Source organism: Musca domestica, unplaced genomic scaffold (genome assembly GCF_030504385.1).
Source record: "Musca domestica strain aabys unplaced genomic scaffold, Musca_domestica.polishedcontigs.V.1.1 6, whole genome shotgun sequence".
NCBI classification, from domain to species: Eukaryota; Metazoa; Arthropoda; class Insecta; order Diptera; family Muscidae; genus Musca; species Musca domestica.
Window position 1 is genome coordinate 17106625 of NW_026712363.1, and position 21860 is coordinate 17128484.

Genomic DNA, 21860 nt, shown 5'->3' on the forward strand with positions numbered 1-21860 from the left:
TGTAGGTGTTTACGTTTCATGTCGGAGTTTAGCAGCTGCCTGTTTCAAGGTTATGGTGTATTGGCTGATCCACCCACCAAATTACGCACTGTTGCCAAAAAGGATACGTTCTTGATTTTGGATTGGAATAAACCGAAACGTTTGGCGGATACCATTACCACTTTCCATGTTAAATTCCGACGTCTTGGAGTTGGTGATGACTACAGCACAGTAGTGAAGGTAAGTTGGAAATATGTGGTTGATAAGGGGAATCGGGTGCTCTTTGGTCTATGGAATAACTTTAGTTAATTGGAACAGAGAATTAGTCTCAATTTCAAATTTCAGGATTACAGATCTCTCCCTTCACCTAATACCACATTTATTACGCATATCCAAATCAACATACATTAGTACCATTAGGTACTTTTCGAACAATTATGGTACGCATTTGCAATACCTCCATCCGATCTCAACACCAGATACCAACAGAGACCTCTATACCTAATTTCGGGATTCCAGCTCTGCAAATTTCTTAACATTTAGTACTAATGGAACAATAATACAACGAATTTCCAAAAGCACCTCCTTCTCTCCAACCAAGACACCAACAATGACCTCCAACAGCCAACGGCCCATTTTGCACTTTTTTTACGTTCATAGTACGCATTTCCAAAACAACCCCTTCTCTTAACTACAGACACAAACTGTGCCATTCGAGGGTTCCAGCTCTATCCCTTTACCGAATACTAATATTAGCAACATTTAATTTTTTTTTCCTAAAATTAAAGAACGCATTTTCAAAACAATCTCCATATCTAAACCTCATATACCTACAGTTATCTAAATATCAAATTTCAAAATTGTATCTATATCCCTTCAACCAAGACTAAATTTAGTACTATCTGGTAATTTTCTAACAATTGGTACTATTTAGTACCTTTTGTACAATTATAGTTTACATTTTCAAAACCACCTACATATCTCAGTTCCAGCTACCAAAAAATGGTTCAATATTCAATTTGAGGACTCCAGACCTTTCCCTTCAACCAATACTAATTTTAGTATTTATCGAACAATTATAGTATGCCTTTTCCAAAACACCTCCATATCTCAAACACAGGTACTATCAGTAAACTAAATATCCAATTTGAGGATTACACACCTATTCCTTTAGTCAAAATTAGTAACATTTAGTACTTTCCACACATTTATAGAACACTTTCCAAAAAGTAACTCCATATTTTTTACCACAGACACCAACATCTTTATCATATTTCAGGATTCCAACTTGATTCCTTCACCTAATACAAAATTGAGTACTATTTAGTACTTCTCTACAATAATAGTACACATTTCCGAAATCACCTCCATATGTCCAGGCTTCACATGAACGGCTACGCTAATACCAAATTTCAGCTTTCAAGCACTATGTGTTAACCCAATACCAAATTGAAACCATCTTCATAAGTTAAACTCACTTTTCAAGCTTTTAGCTTTTCCGTTCACACAATACCAAATGGTACCATTTTCGAAGTTTTGTTACATTTTAAAACATTTCCTATATAAAAAGTGCGAATTTCCAATAATCCTTTGGTTCATCTATCCTGCACTCCATCAGTGACTCTCATTTCAAATTTCAGTATTCCAGCTAGATCTCTTCTTCACAATTCCAATTTGTACCTAATTTAAGACCACTTAGTACAAATAAGTACGCATTTCCAAAACTACCTACATTTCCCTATCCTACACTATCATGCACTCAATCAGTGACTCTCATTCCAAAATTTCAGCATTCCAGCTACATCGGTTCATCACAATTAAAATTTGTACCAAATTTAGGACCTTTTAGTACATATAAGTACGAATTTCCAAAGCTGTCTACATACCCCAAACCTGCACTACCACAGCAAGCCCAATTCCAAATTTTAGTGTAGTGTAGGATTAGAAAATTTGAGTAATTATGAAAATTTGTACTTAAACGTACTAAATAAACTAAAATTTGTATTTGGGCAAACCAACAGAGGTGTAGGTTTGCCCAAATACAAATTTTAGTTTATTTAGTACGTTTAAGTACAAATTTTCATAATTACTCAAATTTTCTAATCCTACACTCCGAAAATAATTTTATTTCCAATTTTAAGGATACCAGCTCTATTGGTTCACCAAAATCTAAATTGTACCAAATTTAGTACCGTTAAGTGCAAATTTTCATAACTACCTACATCATACTGTCCATTATAGATCTTATTTTAAATATTTGGATTCTAACACTACCGGTTCACCAAAAATTTAAATTGTACCAAATTTAGTACCATTTAGTACACATAAGTACGATTTTCCAAAACTATCTATATACCTCAGTTCTACAATGCAATATCTTATTTCCAAATTCTCTGCCTATGCCCAGCATTTGCAAACATTAGATCCCAATATTTAGGAAACGACTCCATACCAGATCTTAATTTGATTGTGGTTAAGGCAACAGAATTTCAAATATAATAGACTGTAAACTGGCAGTCTTCTTTCAACAACCTTTAGTCTAGAGCGCACAACAGGCCTAACTGTCTTAAGTGTATGCCCACCAGGACATGTGGCGATTGGTTCGCCCCTCTTTTCAACCTAATCTATTTCCAAATTTTCGAATTCCAACTCCATTGGTTCTCCTTAAATTTAAATTGTACCAAATTTAGTACCATTTTAGTAACATTTAGTACTCTTTGTGCACATAAGTACAATTTTCGAGAGCTTCCTCCATATACCAATCTTACACTCTGTCTGTAATGTTAATTTCAAATTTCAGGATTCCAGCTCCATCCGTTCCTCCAAATTCAAAATGTACCAAGTTTAGTACCGTTTAGTAATTTTCGGTAACATGGGTACACATTTGCAAAACTATCTCCAAGCATCGACTCTACTCCTCATCTTTGATTCCCATTCCAAATTTTAAGCCTCTAGCTCTAACCGTTCACATCATACGATGTGGGAACAAATGTAGTACATTTTAGGGTTTATTCGTGCACTAATGGTACGAACACCTTTTTATGCGTATATCATGCACTCCATCGAGACCTCTGCTTGTTCAAATACAAAGGGTAAGCGTTCACATAATCCGAAATGGTACCAAACATATTACATTTTAGGTTTTTTCGTACATTTATGGTACGAATTTCCGAAAGCCCATTGGTACATCTATTAAGCACTCCATCAGAGACCTACAGTCTAAATATAAGAGTTCTAGCTCTACTTTTTCCTCAATTACAAATTCTACCATATTAATTAACTTCTAATACTTTTCGTGCAGTTCTAGCATGGAATTCCAAAAACGCAGCCTTATCTAGCCCCTTCGGATCAAAAGTTACCCTCATTCAAAATTTCAAGACTCTAACGCCCAGAGTTGATGAATCGTTAAGTCAGTCAATCAGTCCATCACTTTACTCTTTTGTTAATATAGATTATGCAATGAGGGTATGTACAGGGTGAGATGAAAAAAACTGCAACCAACTTCAGACCGCTGTCATTTCAAAGCCACTCGTCCGACAGTTGTTAAAATTATTCCAGTGACAGCTCATTATACTTTTCACATAGCGTACAAAGCATTTTGGTGAGAATTTTCCAGAAAAAAAATTTCGTGATGGAATTCAAGCGTGATAGTGTGATTTCTTTATATTTGGCTTGAAAACCACAAGTGGCTATCGTTGGAGCACTCCAGCATTTAAATCTGTTGTGTCTTGTAACATCGTTCGTTACCGTGATACTGCTAGCGTAACCCGACGTCAAGGAAGTGGACGGAAGAAAACAGCAACATCAGCAGAAATGGTTCGAAAAGTAAAGAAGCGACCTGATCGAAACCCGCGTCGCAATGGCCGAAAAATGGCTCGAGAGCAGAACATATCGCAATGTTGCATTCGGCAAATATTGAAAAATGAGCCCGGGGTAAAGCAATTTAAATTCCAACAAGTAAAAAAGCTGTAAGTTCGGCCGGGCCGTACTTTTAATACCCTCCACCATTTGGTACAAATTTGGAAATTTCCAAAAAAAAAAAAAAACAAAAAAATCCGTTTAAAATTCTGTTAAAATCTTAAAAATACCAAATATCGGGGGGTACCGTTATATCGGGGCTATATGAAGACGTGGACCTACATGGCTCATTTTTTGACTTAGGATGTAGTATCCATTTCGAACTTCAAATGCCAAATTGGAAACAATTCCGGTGAATAATGTAGCTAAAATCATCAAAATACCGAATATCGGGAGGTACCATTATATGGCTATATGATAACTTGGACCTACATGTCCCATTTACGACAAAATATACATGTGTGCAAAATTTTAGCCTTCTATCTCAATTTGTTCGAAAGATAGCGTGATTACAACAGACAGACAGACAGACAGACACACAGACAGACAGACGGACATGGCTTAGACTTTTACGCTGATCAAGAATATATATACTTTGTTGGGTCTGACATGAGTATTTCGAGGAGTTACAAACGGAATGACAACATCCGCGGTGACGGTTTCATTGGCCGTTTGAAGGCCATAATTCGTGCCAAAAATGACCAATTCGCACAAACCTAAACTTTTTCTAAAATTTGTTGTTATTTCCGACATTTTTTGCTTTCATTCAAAAAAATTAAAACAAAAAAATGTAAAAATTTTGGTGTTTGATTTTGTTGCATTTTTTTTATCTCACCCTGCATGTGTCATCAAAGGGAGCGATGTTTTCTAACTTGTCAAGACACATTTTGAAAACTATATACACATATATTGAATGAAGGACAAGGCTTTTATTTATATATTGGCTATTTTATATTCAACTTATATTATTTCCTGCAGTTAAAACTACAGAAGTTTGGGCTACGCAGCTTTCACAATGTCATATGTCCTAAAGCAAAATGCACATCCTCTTCCTCCCTCCTTTGGGGAACAACTTTTCAAAATGCATTTAAATTTATTGATATCAACGAAATTAGATTTTGTTCTCTCCATCTCTCCTCTCTCCCTTTGAAATATATTATTTTCTTCTCATTTCCTTTGACATTATTTATAACATCAATTTAAACACGTACTACTTACTGCTTGCTTGGCCTCTGCCAGCGTTAGCGCTGGCTTGCTAAGCAACTTCGCATACCAAAGTACCCAAAGTCTGAGAATTTATAACCGCAACATGTTTCTTTATAAACTTACTTCAGAGCACTTATTTCATCTTGACTAAAGCCCCAGCTCAGCGGGGTGGGGGGAAAACACCCCCCAACAACATCTAATCTTGTTGCATATTTTTTTCAACATTTCTTTTTGTTTTTCTTCATCTCTTCCTTCTCTTTTTCCACTTTAGAAAAATCCACCACTTATATTGGAAGGCTTAGAACCAGAGGTCTACTACGAATTCTATGTGGTATCCATAAATGCATATGGCAAAAGTGAACCCTCGCCACGTCTAATCACACGCACCAAGCCCATCGAGGTTGACGATACGGAGGAGCCCAACTATAATATGTCTAAATGCTGTCATGGATCTGGTCTATTGCCACAATGTGTACCCTTGTGCAGTTACAACATAAAATTGTCGGACATTGAGAAGCTGGGACCAGCATGTCGGGCACAAATGTGTAAGTATGAAAGGAATAACAACCCCTCTCCCCATTGACGCCTGAAACCTCATCCGCACCCCCTCTCAAAATGAAAGTTCTTGGCTGTGTTTGGGTTAAAATGTTATTTTGCTCGATAACCAGTTGCAGTTGTTGCAACACCATGGAGCGACAACAGCAACAGAATAAATAACAAGGCCAACAGCAGCAGCAGCAAAAACACCAACACCAGTGGCAACATGAATGCTTGAGCCTTACTTCTTCGGAATGGAATGGCCGGGCAAAGAAATAAAAGACATTAAATAAGATTTATATGCAACATGATATGCATACGAATTAAGTTATATACCCCGTTGTCGTTTTGTCGTTGCCGCCAGTTCTTTCTCACAGCCATATTGGTTGGCTGTTGGCATTATAGTTTTGCCTTATAAGTGTTGCCTTTAAATTCAATAGCCATTCAACTAGCTTGAGATTGTGTGTTTGTGTGTGTGTGTCCTCCGCCATGTTGGCCAAAGGATAACATAAAAACTGAAAATAATTACTTTTCTTCTGTTACTTATGTCCCAGCAATTCAAAGTTGTCTTCTTTCTTTCGTTTGCAACATGGATTCAATGAAATCCGGCGGACCTACAATCTTTTGCAACCACAACGACATTGTTCGATTTACCACCATCGCCAATGCCACTTTCTCAATGTCCGCCGCCACCACCATCACTGCTGTTTGCTGAATTAATGGTCGTATTTTTCTTTCGTTTTTCTTCTTTTCTACAGCCATTATTGCCAAATGTGCCGCCGGAGGTCGTGATCACACACCGTGCTGTGTACGCCGTGGTGTACCCTCGACATGTATGTCACTGTGCCGTGGCGTTTTACCTGTGGCCCACACCTCTTCATTAGCAACGGGCAGTGTCAATTCTAATGCCACCACAGATTGTCTATCCTATGCGGGCAATATCCTGCAATGCCAGGAGGAGGGTAAGTATTATTCGACACAGTCAGGCCAACACAGGCCATCCAACAATGTAGCCGGTGAATACAATGTGCAAATTGAATTTTCAATTTAGAAAAGAAAATTTAATTAATTTGCATGCAAATTCTATTATATTGCAGAACACAGGACTAAGAAGTAGGATAGTAAATCAGCTATTGGTTGTAAGATGATTTGTGCAAAGATGAAATTTATTTATCTTGAAGGTAACATGTATTAAAGAAATTTCTTGGGATGACAACAAAAACAAATAGGCGTACAAGAGAACTCCTTGTGTAGAATTTCAGACAATGCCATTGAAAAATGTGACTAAAATCAACAAAATACTGAATGTCGGGAGATACAGTGATATGGGGGATATACGATATCTCCGACCATACTGACAATTCTCTTTCAGGGGATTAAGTAGTAACGAAGAACTACTTGTGTAGAATTTCAGACAATTAAAATAATGTGATAAAAATACAGAATATAGGAGGTACCGTTATATGGGGGCTAGACGTTATCGTGGACCGATATAGCCCATCTTCGAACTTGACCTGCCTGCAGACAAAAGACTGACCTTTGAACTGAATATATCAGTTTGTTTACTGATAAATATATATCCTCAAAGATGAAACCATTTTCTATAGAAAACAAGTTAAAAAGTATCAGTCGGTTTTGCAGACAGATGTTTTCCCTTTGCCAATTTACGATTATTTAAAATATTTTTTTATACCCTCCACCGTACTATGGAGGGTATATTAACTTTGTCATTCCGTTTGTAACTCCTCGAAATACTCATGTCAGACCCAACAAAGTATATATATTCTCGATCAGCGTAAAATTCTAAGTCGATTTAGCGATGTCCGTCTGTCTGTCTGTCCGTCTGTCTGTGTGTTGTAATCACGCTATCTTTCGAATGAATTGAGATAGATGGGTTAAATTTTGCACACATGTTTATTTTTCCAGTAGGCAGGTTAAGTTCGTAAATGGGCCATGTAGGTCCACGTTTTCATATATCTCCCATATAACGGTAACCCTCCTATATTCGGTGTTTTGATGATCTTAGCGACGTTATTCGCCGGAATTGTTTCAAATTTGGTACTTGAAGTTCCAAATGGATACTACACTCTAAGATAGAAAATTGTCTGTGCAAGTCTATGTCTTCGTATAGCCCCCATATAACGGTACCTCCCGATATTCGGTATTTTGATGATTTTAGCGTCATTATTCATGGGAATTGTTTCAAATCTGGTATTTGAAGTTCCAAATGGATACTACACCCTAAGACTGAAAATTGTCTGTGCAGGTCCACGTCTTCGTATAGTCCCCATATAACGGCACCTCGCTATGTTCGGTATTTTGATGATTTTAGCGACATTATTAACCGGAATTGTTTATAATTTGGTATTTTAAGTTCGTTATGGGAACTACAGTCTGTGACAGAAAATTGTCGGTGCGGGCGCAGTTTCGAATTTGAATATGGTAATGGCTTATGACAAACAATGTCTATGTATGTCCACGTCGTATAGACCCCAATATAACGGCTATATTCGGTATTTTTAAAATTTTAACAGAATTTTTTAACGATTTTATTTTTTGAAAATTTCCAAATTCGTTGCAAATGGTGGAGGGTATTAAAAGTTCGGCCCGGCCGAACTTGTTAACTTCTGTTATGATTATTTAAATTGTTGTTCCGAAGGAATGGGCCAACATTGTACCCATTTCGTATCAAACCTAAATAAATATGATAAAAATATTGCGAGATGCCAGTTTCGGACTATATTGGTTATTTCCTTCACTTTATATAAGATATGTGACAATTTTTAGAAAATGTTAAAATATGCGTGAGCTACCAGTTTATATCCTACACCACATAGTAGTAAGGGTATTATGTCTCTGTGCATTTGTTTGTACCATGCAGTAGATAGACCCATAGTTAATTTTGAGGACCTTTATAGAATCACTTTCTGAGTCGATTTATGCATCTCAGTCCATCAGTCCGTCCACCTGTCCATGTATTGTTGTGAACAACATTTATTATCCATTTGAGATGAAATTTTCCAAATAGTATTTGTTTGGACAAAGGACGAATCCGATTGAAATTGGTGAGAATCAGATCAAATTTGGATATAACTCCCATACATCTTCAACCGATTTCGAATTAATTGAGCACCAAACGGCCAACATAAGTCCAAATTACATAATTTTTGGCACATCCAACCGAATTCAGTCTAGAAGCAAGTATATCAAATTAAGTGAAAATCGGTTCAGATATAGCTATAGCTCCCATATATATGTTACATCCGATTTGGAGTTTAAGTCCATCACATGCGTAAAAAGCACTTCATAACAATGATATTTGGTATCAGATATCAGATACATCCCAGAAATACCTTTGCCAAATTTTATCAAGATCGGTTCAGATTTGGATATATCTAACACATATATCTTCAACCGATGTTGGGTTAATTGTGCACCAAATGTCCAATATCAGTCCAAAAGTCCTCAATTTTGTTACATCCGACCGTACATAGAATCCGGAGAAAATCGGTTCAGATATAGATTTAGCTCCATATATGTATTTTATCCGATATGGTAGGATTCGTAACACATTCGTAATATTCATTTGACAACAATAATATTTGGTTCTCTTATACAGGGTGAGACAAAAAAACTTGCAACAAAGTCAAGACCTTAATACACCCTCCAGAATATTTTCGCGATAATATTCGGCATTTATTCTGATGCCACGGTCGATTAATACGAGCGGAGAACCACCATCGGCTGTTATGCCGGCCCACACCATCACCATGGCCGACGCTTGAGTTCTGGTGGTCAACCGATTGTGCACATTTTCAGCTGACTTCTTTGGCAGGTAAACACGATCATTTGTTCGTTTACAAACTGCTGGACAACGAATGTTTTCTCATCGGAGAAAATAAATTCGGCAGTTCACCACTTTCGGCCAAGCGAAGGAACTCTTTAGCTCTTTTGAGTCTATTGTCTTTCTGTTGCGGTGTAAGTTCTTGCACTTTTTGGAATTTCAATGGCTTTACCCCGACCTCATTTTTCAATATTTGCCGAATGGAATATTGCGATATACCTATATGCTTTTGAATCAATTCTCACCTAAATGCTTGTAAACAATATAATGAGCTGTCACTGGAATAATTTTAACAGCTGTCGGACCATTGGAAATTTGAAATTTCGTGAGGTCGGTCCATAAGAAACCAAAATATACAGAAGGACGCATAAACACAAATATCAAGTTAAAAATTTCAAATTAAAACGTAAGCACCGTTTATATACCCTGAGTAATGAAATCATTCGCCTGTATCAAAATTATTTTTAAAGAGATCAATACCAGAAAGTGGAGCTGCATTTGTCAGGAGTAAATATATCAACGAAATTCAAATTATGCCGTAAATCATGAGATACCTCTTTATGGCGGCTTTGCATAAACTTAGAAAGGTATAATACCTTAAGGCTGACATATTCCATAACACCAAACATCATATATACCATAATGATTTCAGGAGACTTTTGCGGATAAATTGTCATTGAATTTCGTTTTCACCATCTTTACATTTATCCGGTGGCGATCAATGGATTTTGTCTTGAAAAAAAAAAAAATTACCGGTCTATACGATTTTTTGAGACAATGCACATTTTAGCCCAACCAATGATATATACTCTCTGTATCCATAAGACTTAGGGTATAAAAATGATGTTGCACCTCGGTTAAAAAATTGATACTCAGATATGAAGCTTTGATATGCCACTTAAATTGTAATATTTGAATTTTTTCTTATCAACATTTCAAACATAACACACAAAATTGCAAATATCTTAAAAAAATTAATGATGTATGCATGTGGATATTTAGATGATAACTAACGCTGAACCTATAAAAATATAGTAAATTCAGCAATAAATTTTCTTCTAATTCACTTTTTTGTCGATTTTACTAATATCTTTTCCAAATCGCAAACAATAATTAATTATAAATTTTTCATCACCTTACAACAGGTACCGACAATATACCAGCTCCCGTTGTCGATTTGCATGCAACTAAAGTAACAAATTCAACAATATCGCTGGCATGGTCACAGCCAGATGTCGAGGGCAACAACAATTCCAGTGAGACTACAACGACATCAACAACAGATGCCTCCAAATCCAATGGCAAATCAACAGATGATGCAAACGCCAAAGCAGCAAAGGAATTTGCCACCGAAATTGGCGGCGCCGCAGCCGCCGCTGGTGATGATGACATTGATTTTATTGTCCAATATGGAAAAGTCAATGATATGACCATGTATGAAATTGTGGCCAAACTGGAAAATGTAAGTACACACAACACACACAACATATCGACATACATACAATTGTGACATAGATGAGTTATGTGTTGAAATATGGACACACGCACACACATGTCAATGAGTAATGTGATTGTCATTCAAATGCTGAATACGAGAAAAAAAGGATTTTGGGTGGATTTCATCTGACGAAATGAAAGATTGTATCATAAACAAGTTCAGCAGTTTACACAACAATATCCTTGATAATGTGATAAGTTTTGCGTGTTATTTGTGTACTTTTTTATGATCGCATAAGTTTTGTCATAAATATTGTGTTTGAGTTTTGCATGCAGACTAGTCTGACACAATGTCACCAATTTTGAAATGACCAGTATTGTCGTGTTTTATTATCGAATCAGTTTTTGACCAGTCATTTTTGTAGAGTACTTCTTGATGTTCATGTTGTCTGCATGTTTTATGAGGGGTTGTTTTTTTTTTTTTTTTTTTTTTTGAAGCAAAATGTTCAGAAAATTCGTAAAAGTCGAATATTTTCGGTGGGTAAATGACCCAAGGTCTACATTAGTGAATAAATGGAATTGGTAAACATTTTTTAAAGGGATTATTTGTTAAATTATATTATTTTATAGAAGGGTTCTCCTTATTAGATGTGATTAGGTAATGAAATATCTCAACGGTTATCAAGTTTCCCTGTAGAAAAAATTCCATCAAGTTCAATTAGCGCATCTAATTTTCGATGATTGAAGATTTCAGGGAAAATTTTCAAATTAATTTGCTTCAATTTTGTGTTTTGGATTCTTCATGGCAAAGTACTCATTACAAATTATTTCATATATTTTTAGCGGCATTTCAAAAGAAAGTCGGCAAATGATCCAATTTGAGACAATAAGAGAGATGTAAGGGAGGATGATAAGGATGATTTTTTAAATGTCAGTCACATATATTTTTTTCTAAATATATTATAAGGTTTTTGTCTATTTTAGATAGGAAGGCTTAATTGCCAGCCAATTTTGTATATATTGTGATTATTCTTTTCCTCATAAAAATATTTAGTATTTTTGTCTTCAGATTTAGATAAAGGATAAATTAATTGTTCTGGCTTAACTCAAATTTTGGATATATATAGGCAATTTTTGTAATATTTTCATCCATCCCTTGGGAAACAAAATGCCAAATAATAAATTTGTAAAAAGCTCTGTCTGAAACCCTTAAAATACCTAATACTATGAAGAACCAATATATATTTTGCAGGGAGAAATTCCCAAAACACATAAAATTTGGAACTGCCGTTATATACGGTCAATACTTAATATTGGATTTATCTTCACAAAATTTAGCAGGGAGAGATTTTGTGCGCTCAGAACTCAAAATGTCAAGATACTCATGATTGCGTGGCCGAAATTGTGCCCGAAACCTTCAAAATACCAAAAAATCAGAAAGTAACGCTATATGGGGGCCTTACCGAAACTTGGGCCGATATATCCTATTTTTAATGCCAAACATATTAGAGGTAATATGAATAACTGAGCAAAATTTCAGAGCGATAGAATGCTTCCCTGAATCAATCTCCGTTTTTGGGCATCTCACCCAACTGTGCGATGTATCCACTGTTTGCTTATTTAAATATATTTTGACTTATCTTATGATTAGTCAAACTATTGACCCTTTAGGTGGGAGGTTCCAGAGGAGTGGGCCTAAGTCTGATATAAATGATTTTTACTATATCGACTACTTCATTCACCTTTACATGAGATATGTAATAATTTTAGGAAAATATAGAAATGGGTGTGAGGTACCAGATATAGTGGACCAAAGCAGTTCACTTTATCAATACTGAAAAAAATTATTAGAGAAAATGTAACATTTATTTCCGAATAACTATTAATCAAAATTTAAACCTTTTGTGGTTAGGTACCAGAAGGAGTGAGCCGCTGAATATTCACATCAGATCTCTGGTTACAAAGTTTTTAAAGAATCGCTGACTTGTTCGAAAATTGAAGATTGTGACAATTTGCGGGGTAGGCACAAGATGGGGTGGGTCGATATCTATAATCTTCACACTAGATCTTGTGTTAATAAAAATATAGGGATGTGTGCAATTTTAAGGGAATCGGATGCTTACTTCACATTTATCAGCGTTTTGGTTCTTCAAAATGTTGATTCGTTGTGGGGGAGTTACCAGCAAGAGTCAGTCAATACATTCCATCTTCAAAACATATCTTGTGTTAGTAGAAATATTGGAATGCGTGAAGTTTATGATGTATTGGATGCTAATTTCGAATTGGTGCCAGAAGGAATGGACGTATACATTCCACCTTCATAGCAGATTTTGTGTTAGTACAAATATTGGGATATGTGCAATTTGAGGAGAATCGGATGCTTATTTCACATTTCGTGAGAAATATATTAACCCGTTGTGGAGAAGGTAGCAGAAGGAGTGGTCTGACAATGGAACATACCTGATTATGTGTCGATAGAAATATTGAAATGTACCAAAATAATCGAGTGCTCATTTCGCGTGTTACGAACTTCGCAGCCATTTAAAAGTTTTACCCGTTGTGGGGGAGGTACCAGAAGGAGTGGACCGATATATCCCATATTCACACCGTATCTTGTGCTATTTCCTATGAAAATGTTAATCTTTTGAAGGGGGAGGCGGGGGTTCAAGTACCGAAGGGGTGTACCGATGTCGATATTTGATATTCGATGTTTTGAATCATTTTGCAACATTTTTCCACGGACTTGTCTAAGAATTGGTATTTGTAGGTCATAATGGGCTCTAGCTCGTGTGGCGAAACATTGTATGTATAGGTCTACGTTTTGGTATAGCCCCCATATAACGGTACCTCCCGATATTCGCAATTTTGAAGATTTTCGACACATTTTTTCACGGATTTGTCTAAAAATTGGTATTTGTGATTCATAATGAGTCTTAGCTCCGGTGGTGAAACATTGTATGTATAGGTCCACGTTTTTGTTAAGCCCCACATTAGGGTACCTCTCGATATTCGATATTTTTATAAAAATTTATATTTTTGGTTCATAATGGGTCCTAGCCCGGTGGCAGATCATTGAATATTTAGTTCCACGTTTTCCTATAGCGCACATATAACGCTATTCACCGATATTCGGTATTTTGATAATCCTAGTCACATTTACCCACATAATTGTTTCATATTTAGTATTTTAGAAGATTTGTAAGATGGCAATCCTTGAAGTATAAAATTGTCTATAGACGTTCCAGTATGGCCCCCATGCAACGGCCTCACTTACTTTGTAGTTTTTGGTAAGTTTAACTGCATTATCCAAAAAGTCTTACTGGTATGTGAAGTTTAAAGTGAAACATACTTGAATTTAGATATTCTTATATTTAAAAGTGTTTCCTTTAACCTAAGGTGGAGGTTATTAAAAGTTCGGCCCAGTCGAACTTAATGTTTTTTTACTTATTAATTTTATAAATATTTATACCCTACACCACATAGTGGTAAGGGTATTATGTCTTTGTGCATTTGTTTGTAACATGGAGAAGGAAACGAGATAGACCCATAGTTACTTTTGAGAACCTTCATAGAAACACTTTCTGAGACGATTTATGCATGTCAGTCTGTCTGTCCGTCCGTCCGTCTGTCCATGTATTCTTGTGAACAAAATGCAGGTCGCATTTATTATCCGATTGAGATGAAATTTTCCAAACAATATTTGGCACACCCAACCGAGTTCGGCCTAGAAGCAAGTATATCAAATTTGGAGAAAATCGGTTCAGATATAGCTATAGCTCCCATATATCTTTCATCCGATTTGATCTTTAAGTCCCTCACATTCCTACTATGCACTCCACAACCGTGATATTTGGTAACAGGTATTAGATGGAGCACAGAAATAGCTGTTTTAAATTTTATCGAAATCGGTTCAGATTTGGATATAGCTTCCATATATATCTTCATCCGATTTCGGGTTAATTGACCACCAAATGGCCAATCATGTGACCAAGATTGGCCTTAAAGCAAATACAACAAATTTGGAGAAAATCGGTTCAGAAACAGCTATAGCTCCCATATATATGTTTTATCCGATTTGGTGTTTAAGCCTCTCACATTCGTAATATGCACTCCACAGGAATGATATTTGGTACCAGATATCAGATAAAGCCCAAAAATAGTTGATTTTATTTTTTTTAAATCTGTTCCGATTTGGATATGCCTCCCATATATATCTTCATCCGATTTCGTGTTAATTGTGCATCAAATGGCCAATATCAGCCCAAATGGCTTGAATTTTGCCTAATTCAACCGAAACCAGCCTATAAGCAAGTACACCAATTTTAGTAAAAATCGGTTCAGATATAGCTCTAGCTCCCATATATATGTTTCATCCGATTTGCTCTTTAAGTCCCTTACATTCGTAGTATACTCTTCACTGGAATGATATTTGGTACCAGATATCAGATAAAGCCCAAAAATAGTCGATTTTAATTTTATCAAAATCTGATCAGATTTGGATATAGCATAGCCTAGCATACTCTTCACATTATTTTAACGATTTCAGGTTAATTGTGCACTAAATGGTCAATATCAGCCAAAATCACCTGAATTTTCGTACATAAGACCGAATTCAGTCTAGAAGCTAATACGTCAAATTTAGAGAAACCCGGTGCAGAGATAGCTATAGTTCGTAAAATGCACGATAGAATTAGATAGATTTTGATTTTGTACCAAATATCTCATAGAGCTCTGAAATGCCCTGTATAAACCTTTTTACGAGAGCTCTACTAAATATGCATAGTGGTGTAGGGTATCATATAGTCGGCCCCGCCCGACTTTTGAGCTTTCCTTACTGGTTTTTTATTGAATAAGGTGCGTTGAGCGGATTTATTTATATATAAAATAGTACATAAATTACAAATAGAGATAATAAATTAATGGCGGAACCTTGTGGTATCCTTGGACATTAGATACGCCGCCGTAAATTAGCACTCATTACACGACCGCATATTTTTGTGGCACTTTAAATTGAGGAGATCTGCCCACTCCCAAAAGTCCCACATTCATATTATTTAATGAAACTTATCATCATTATAAACATTAATTTAAGCCTAAATGTCAATTCCACTGTTGCCGACCACTTAAACTTAGCCACATATCTTTTTTCGGGCGAAAATAATGACATCTCATTTAAGTTTGAAAGTTGAAAGTTCTCGTTTTTTTGAGCTGCCGCAACGCAAAAAAACGTTAAGAAACAAACTTTAATAATGGCATCATTTGATGTCAGAATGAAACCACTAAAACTTCTAATGGCAAACAAGTGAACAAGGACGAAGGACATGGTACGAGTGCTAACACGTAATGCCACTTCACCCACAGTCCTATATTTGGTAAAGTTTTCTATGTCTGCCAGCCAGCCAGCCAGCCTGCCTGCCTGCCTGATGCCCTTAATAATGTTGCATTTTCCCATAGCAATGGCAGCAACAGCAGCCTCAGTAACATCATTTATGTAGTCCCCTAAACGTTTTCAAGCAGCAGCAGGCCAAAAATTACGAGTCTGTTGAAAGGAGAAACTTTAAATTTATTGTTTGATAAAGGAAAATGAAAAACAAATAGAAAATTCTTTCAGATGATGAGCAGAAGAAACTTTAATAATGTCATATTTTCGTTGCAGAGAGATATATGAGCAAAAAAAGCTCAAGGTAATAAAATATACATGAAATACTTTTCGTAGCAAAAAAAAAAGGTTAATAAAACGATGCCGTAAGATAACTAAATTTTGTGCTAATGCCAAAAGGAGAGGCGAGAAAAATTTCATTTTCGTTGCTATGGCTTATAAACAGAGTCTATTTTTTTAGAAATTAAAGCGGAGATTGAAGCCTAATAAGATTGTTATAAAGAAATATAAATCCTCATAAGCCATTGAGCCGTACATGAAACACATGAAATTGCCGAGGTTTTGTATACCCACCTAGTTAATAACTGTGAACTGCTTTTGATAATCTGTAGAAACCTGGTTTTAGGGGTTTCCACCACCCACCTGCAGTTGTGGCACTCCATCCCAGGTAATACGCAGAGCGGATCAGCTTTGACAGAGCAGATTGTTTCTTATTTTGCCCAGTAAGAGAGAATAACCGAACCCAAGAAGGTCATAGTTCGCAAGACTTAAACATAGCGTCACCTGGTTTGATAGATGATGTGACTTGGAAACTCATAATTTCTTCTGGATCTGACCATCGCCCATAATCGTCTTTATAAGCAGATCGCCCCTTTTCATAACGTTGAACACCGCACGTTTCTCAACCATTGGAAAGCTAATTGCCCAGAATTCAAAGAGGTCACCAACCGCCGGTTCAGAAAATTGTCCAACCCTTCTGATGTATATACCATCGGGTGGAAAACCCAATAGAGGCAGCTGGACTAGCAAATTATAGTAATAACCTACTTTCTCCTAAATTGATCCCAAAAGATTGGAATTTACAATGGAAGTTAGCGGCTCTCGAAACCAGGGGAAAAATATGAAAAGATCTCATACACCCTTGACGACGTAACGGTTGACGTGAAGTTATCTAATACGACGTCGTAACGCCACAAGTTTCCTTCTGTTACTGGTGTAAACTCACAGAGGTCAGGGTCTATTACAGAAATTTATAAAAATCAAAACTGAGAGTGTTACAACACCGAGACTTGGGTTTTTACAACAACATTTCTACGACGATTTAGTCCTCTCCGTTCGTCCGTCTTTTGTAATCACGCTAGGGTCAAAACTAATTAAAATAGAAGCTAAAATTTTGCATAGATCAGTATTTTGTCTACAGGCACGTCAAGTTCGAAGATGAGCTATAGATGGTCCCCCATTTAATGGATATTCGGTATTTTTATGATTGTAGCTAAATTTTCAATGGAATTGTCTGAAATTCTACACAAGGATATTCAGTATTTTGATGAATTTAGCCACATTTTTGGTTGGAGTTCCTTGTGAGTACTTTATTCCGAAGAGAAGAATTGTCTATATAAGTCCGCCCGATATTCGAAATTTTGATGATTTCAGCCTTTTTTAAATTGAATTGTCTTAAAATCCACCCAAGGGGTTCCTTCTGAGTACTTTACCCCCTAGAAGAGAATTATCTAAATAGTTCCACGTTTTAGTATAGCGACCATATAACTATACCCCCAGATATTTGGTATTTTCATGATTTTTGCGACATTATTCATCGGAATTGTTTCAAATTTCGTATATGAAGTTCGGAACAGTTACTACAGCCTACGATACAAATTACTTATGCAGGACCACGTCTTCGTATAGCCCCCATATAACGGTTTTCATTTGAGCGGTATATTCCGACGGATTTTTTTTTTTTTGAGATTTTGCAAGTTTCTTTCAAATGGTGGAGGATATAAAAAGTTAGCTGCTTTTTTGAAAGTTGCATAGTGTAGTCAACTATATTTGTGAACGCCACTCGTAGGTGGAGTTCCGGAACAAAAGTTTAAATCCCCTGAAACAGCGAGTTCCCCAGATTGGAGTGATAACTCTGAAATGTTTAGCCTCTATCTTTCATTTTACTGAAACACACTTTGCTACATGGAATACGAAGATGAGATTACATCGATGTGTGCAGATTGATTTTCACAACAAATTATCCCAATCCGATCCAAGCGGTTAAATATATCTGCAAATTTGGAAAAAAAAGTCCTGAGGACGTTATCCGGACACGACTCATGACAGCAATAGACCATTTACATGTGGGGGGCGAAAATTCTTCCCGCAGAAAAACTACTGGATATGAAAACATGGGCATGAGCTATGCCTAATTTGAGATGAATAAAATACATAATTTAAATCTGACTCTTTATCAGAAAGCAGATATTACCTAGGTAAACAATGTCATTATTCTGGTGACATTTCTTACTCTCCTCAAATAGTCTAAAGTTTAAGAGATAGACTTCTCTTAATCAGCATATTTAAGATACGTTAGTTCTCCATGATTGGAGGTGTAAAAAATCTTGCATAAATATGGTCAAAGAAATTCTACAAGTTCCTCTTTAATTATACCCTACACAACATATTGGTAAGAGCATTACGTCTTTGTGCAATTGTTTGCAACATGGAGCAGAAAGCGAGATAGGCCCATATTTACTATTGAGAATCTTCATAGAGTCATTTTCTGAGTCGACTTATGCATGTCAGACCATCCGTCTGTCCATGTATTTATGTGAACAAAATGCTGGTCGCATTTATTATCCGATTGAGATGAAATTTTCCAAACAATATTTGTTTGGTCCACGGACGAATCCTTTTGTAATCGGTGAGAATCGGTTGAAATTTAGATATAGCACCCATATATATCTTCAACCGATTTCGTGTTCATTGTGCACCAAATGGCCAATATCAGTCCAAATGACCTGAATTTTGGCACATCCGACCGAAGTTTCGAAGTAAGTACATAAAATTTGGTGAAAATCGTTTCAGATATAGATATAGCTCCCATATACATGTTTCATCCGATTTGGGATTTTAAGTCCCTCACATGCGTAATACGCACTCCACAACAATGATTTATGTTACCAGATATCAAATACAGCACCGAAATAAGTGCCTAAAATGTTGTCAAGATCGGCTCAGATTCGGATATAGCTCCCATATATATTTACCCGATTTCATTTTTTTTTATGAATTTCGATTTCGACGAAGTCCAGCCCCGTAAGTATTTCTAGTTTTGCTGAAAATCGGTTCAGATATAGCTATAGCTTCCATATATATGTTCCATCCGATTTGGTGTTAAAGTCCCTTACATGTGTTGTATACACTCTGCAACAAGGATATTTGATACCGAACATCAGATACAGCTCGAATATACCTCTGCCAAATTTTATCGAGATCCGTTAAGATTTTTATATACCTTCGATATACCTCTTCAGCCGATTTTACGGTTACTGTCCACCATATATGTAATATCAGCCCAAATTGGATAGATTTTTTCATATTCAACCGAATTTTTCACTTTGCTGAAACTCGGTCCGGTATATCTATTGTTCAAATAAATATTATTATTTTTTAATATTTTTTTATGGAAGTCCTATTTTGTACTATAATGCAAGGATATTTGGTACTAGAGGAAAAAAACATCCATCAAATTTGTTGAGATCGATTTAGAGTTGGATGTAGTTCCCACATTGTGACTACTCTAAGGCCATGCTAGGCTTTAAAGTAAAGGTCATAGTTGGTATGATCTATTTGAATACATATAAATATGTATACATAAATTACCAATATATTTTTTATTACGGGAGCTCTACTAAATGCGCCTAGTGGTGTAGGGTATCATATTGTTGAACCCGCCCGACTTTTGACCTTTCCTTTCGGTTTTTTTTTTTGTTTGTTTTTTTTTTTTTTTAATTCATTCATAGTTCATAGTTCGTTCCCTAACAAACATTGTCTCTTAAAAGCTATAACAATCCATCGTAGCACTTTATATGTCTGGCGTATAATCGCATATGTACATAATCGTTAAGGTCAGTGGTCAACATACCTTGGCCTACCAATATCCCTAATCTTTTTTATGTCATTCCCCTAAACTTCACTACATATCCACGTGTTGGTCCCGGATCAGCGCCAGAACTATAATCCCCACCAGTTCAAAGAACCCAGTTGGAAAATCTAATTTTTCACTGTTACTCTCCCATCGACTTTAATGATGTTAACTGATATTTGTAGGTATGTAGGAATATAGAACCTTTAATACCTACCGTCTGTCTGCAACAATTTTAGCTCATAAAACAAACACCGCAGATATAAGGAAAATCGCTTAACAATAACAATAAACGAATTCGTTCATCGCAGTCGAATTGCAAAAGAAGAAATAAGGAGAGCGAAAAAAGAAACGACTAAAATTGCGAATTTCCGCGCCAAAAATGTTTTCTGGAACCGAAACACGTTTTCAATGAAAAAATCCAACACTACTCTAGCGGAGGAAAATGTGAGACAATGATTTTGGGGTGGCCAATGGACAGTGGGACAATTTGGATTAAATAAAAGAAATGTTTCCTAAACTTTGAAAAACAAATAAAACGACCATACACCACTATGCACATTTAGTAGAGCTCCCGTAACAAAATAATTTATTTAAAGTAGATCATACCACCTATCAACATTTGGCTTTAGAGCAGCTATAATTTGGTTTCAGAGGGAACTAATATATGGGAGGCAAATTCAATTCTGAATCAATTTTCACTCAATTTGACGGAGACATTTTTATCTTTTTTACCAAATAACATTGTTACAGAGTGTATGATATCACTTCGAGAAGGATTATATTATATTAAATATTAAAATTAAATATTATATTACAAAACCAGTAAAGAAAGTCCGAAAGTCGGGCGGGGCCGATCTTATGATACCCAACACCACTTTGCTTATTTAGTTGAGCTCCACTTAATAATTAAAAGTTTTTATGGGAGAATTCAATCATACACGCTATGATTATAATTATAATTTAAAATTCAAAGGACTAAATATGCCGAAGCATTTGTATCTTTTAAATTCGGTCTTGTATTGCCCATTTGGTGCGAAATTATATATAAAATAATATAATAAAAATATATATGGGAACTATATCCAAATCTGAACCGATCTCGATAAAATTTGGCAAAGATATTTCTGAGCTGTATTTGATATATTTCCCTGAATATCGTTGTTACGGAGTGCATATTACGGCTGTGGGTAACAAATACCATAAATCGGATGAACAATATATATGGGAGCTATAACTATATCTGAACCGATCTTCACCAAATTTGGCATACTGCCTTCTATACTAAATTCGGTCGTATGTGCCAAATTCCATCCCATTTGGACAAATATTAGACGTTTGGTGCACAATAAATGGTAAATCGGACGAAGTTATATATGGGAGCTATATCCAAAACTGAACCGATCTCGATAAAATTTAGCAAAGGTATTTCTGAGCTGCATTTGATATATTTCCCCAAATATTGTTGTTACAGAGTGCATATTACG

The 21860-nt window shown here is 36.0% G+C and overlaps 1 protein-coding gene across 3 annotated transcripts in view; it reads left to right on the forward strand.

The window, feature by feature from the left end:
• The window catches only part of LOC101887829 (Ig-like and fibronectin type-III domain-containing protein 2), a 386843-nt gene that overhangs the window by 268137 nt on the left and 96846 nt on the right, over positions 1-21860 (forward strand). For all 3 annotated transcript variants that reach the window (XM_059129339.1, XM_059129337.1, XM_059129338.1), the window contains 4 exons: positions 6-219; positions 5315-5588; positions 6339-6542; positions 10570-10886. In XM_059129339.1, the coding sequence (XP_058985322.1) occupies positions 6-219; positions 5315-5588; positions 6339-6542; positions 10570-10886 (1009 nt within the window). The remainder of the gene's footprint in view (positions 1-5; positions 220-5314; positions 5589-6338; positions 6543-10569; positions 10887-21860) is intronic.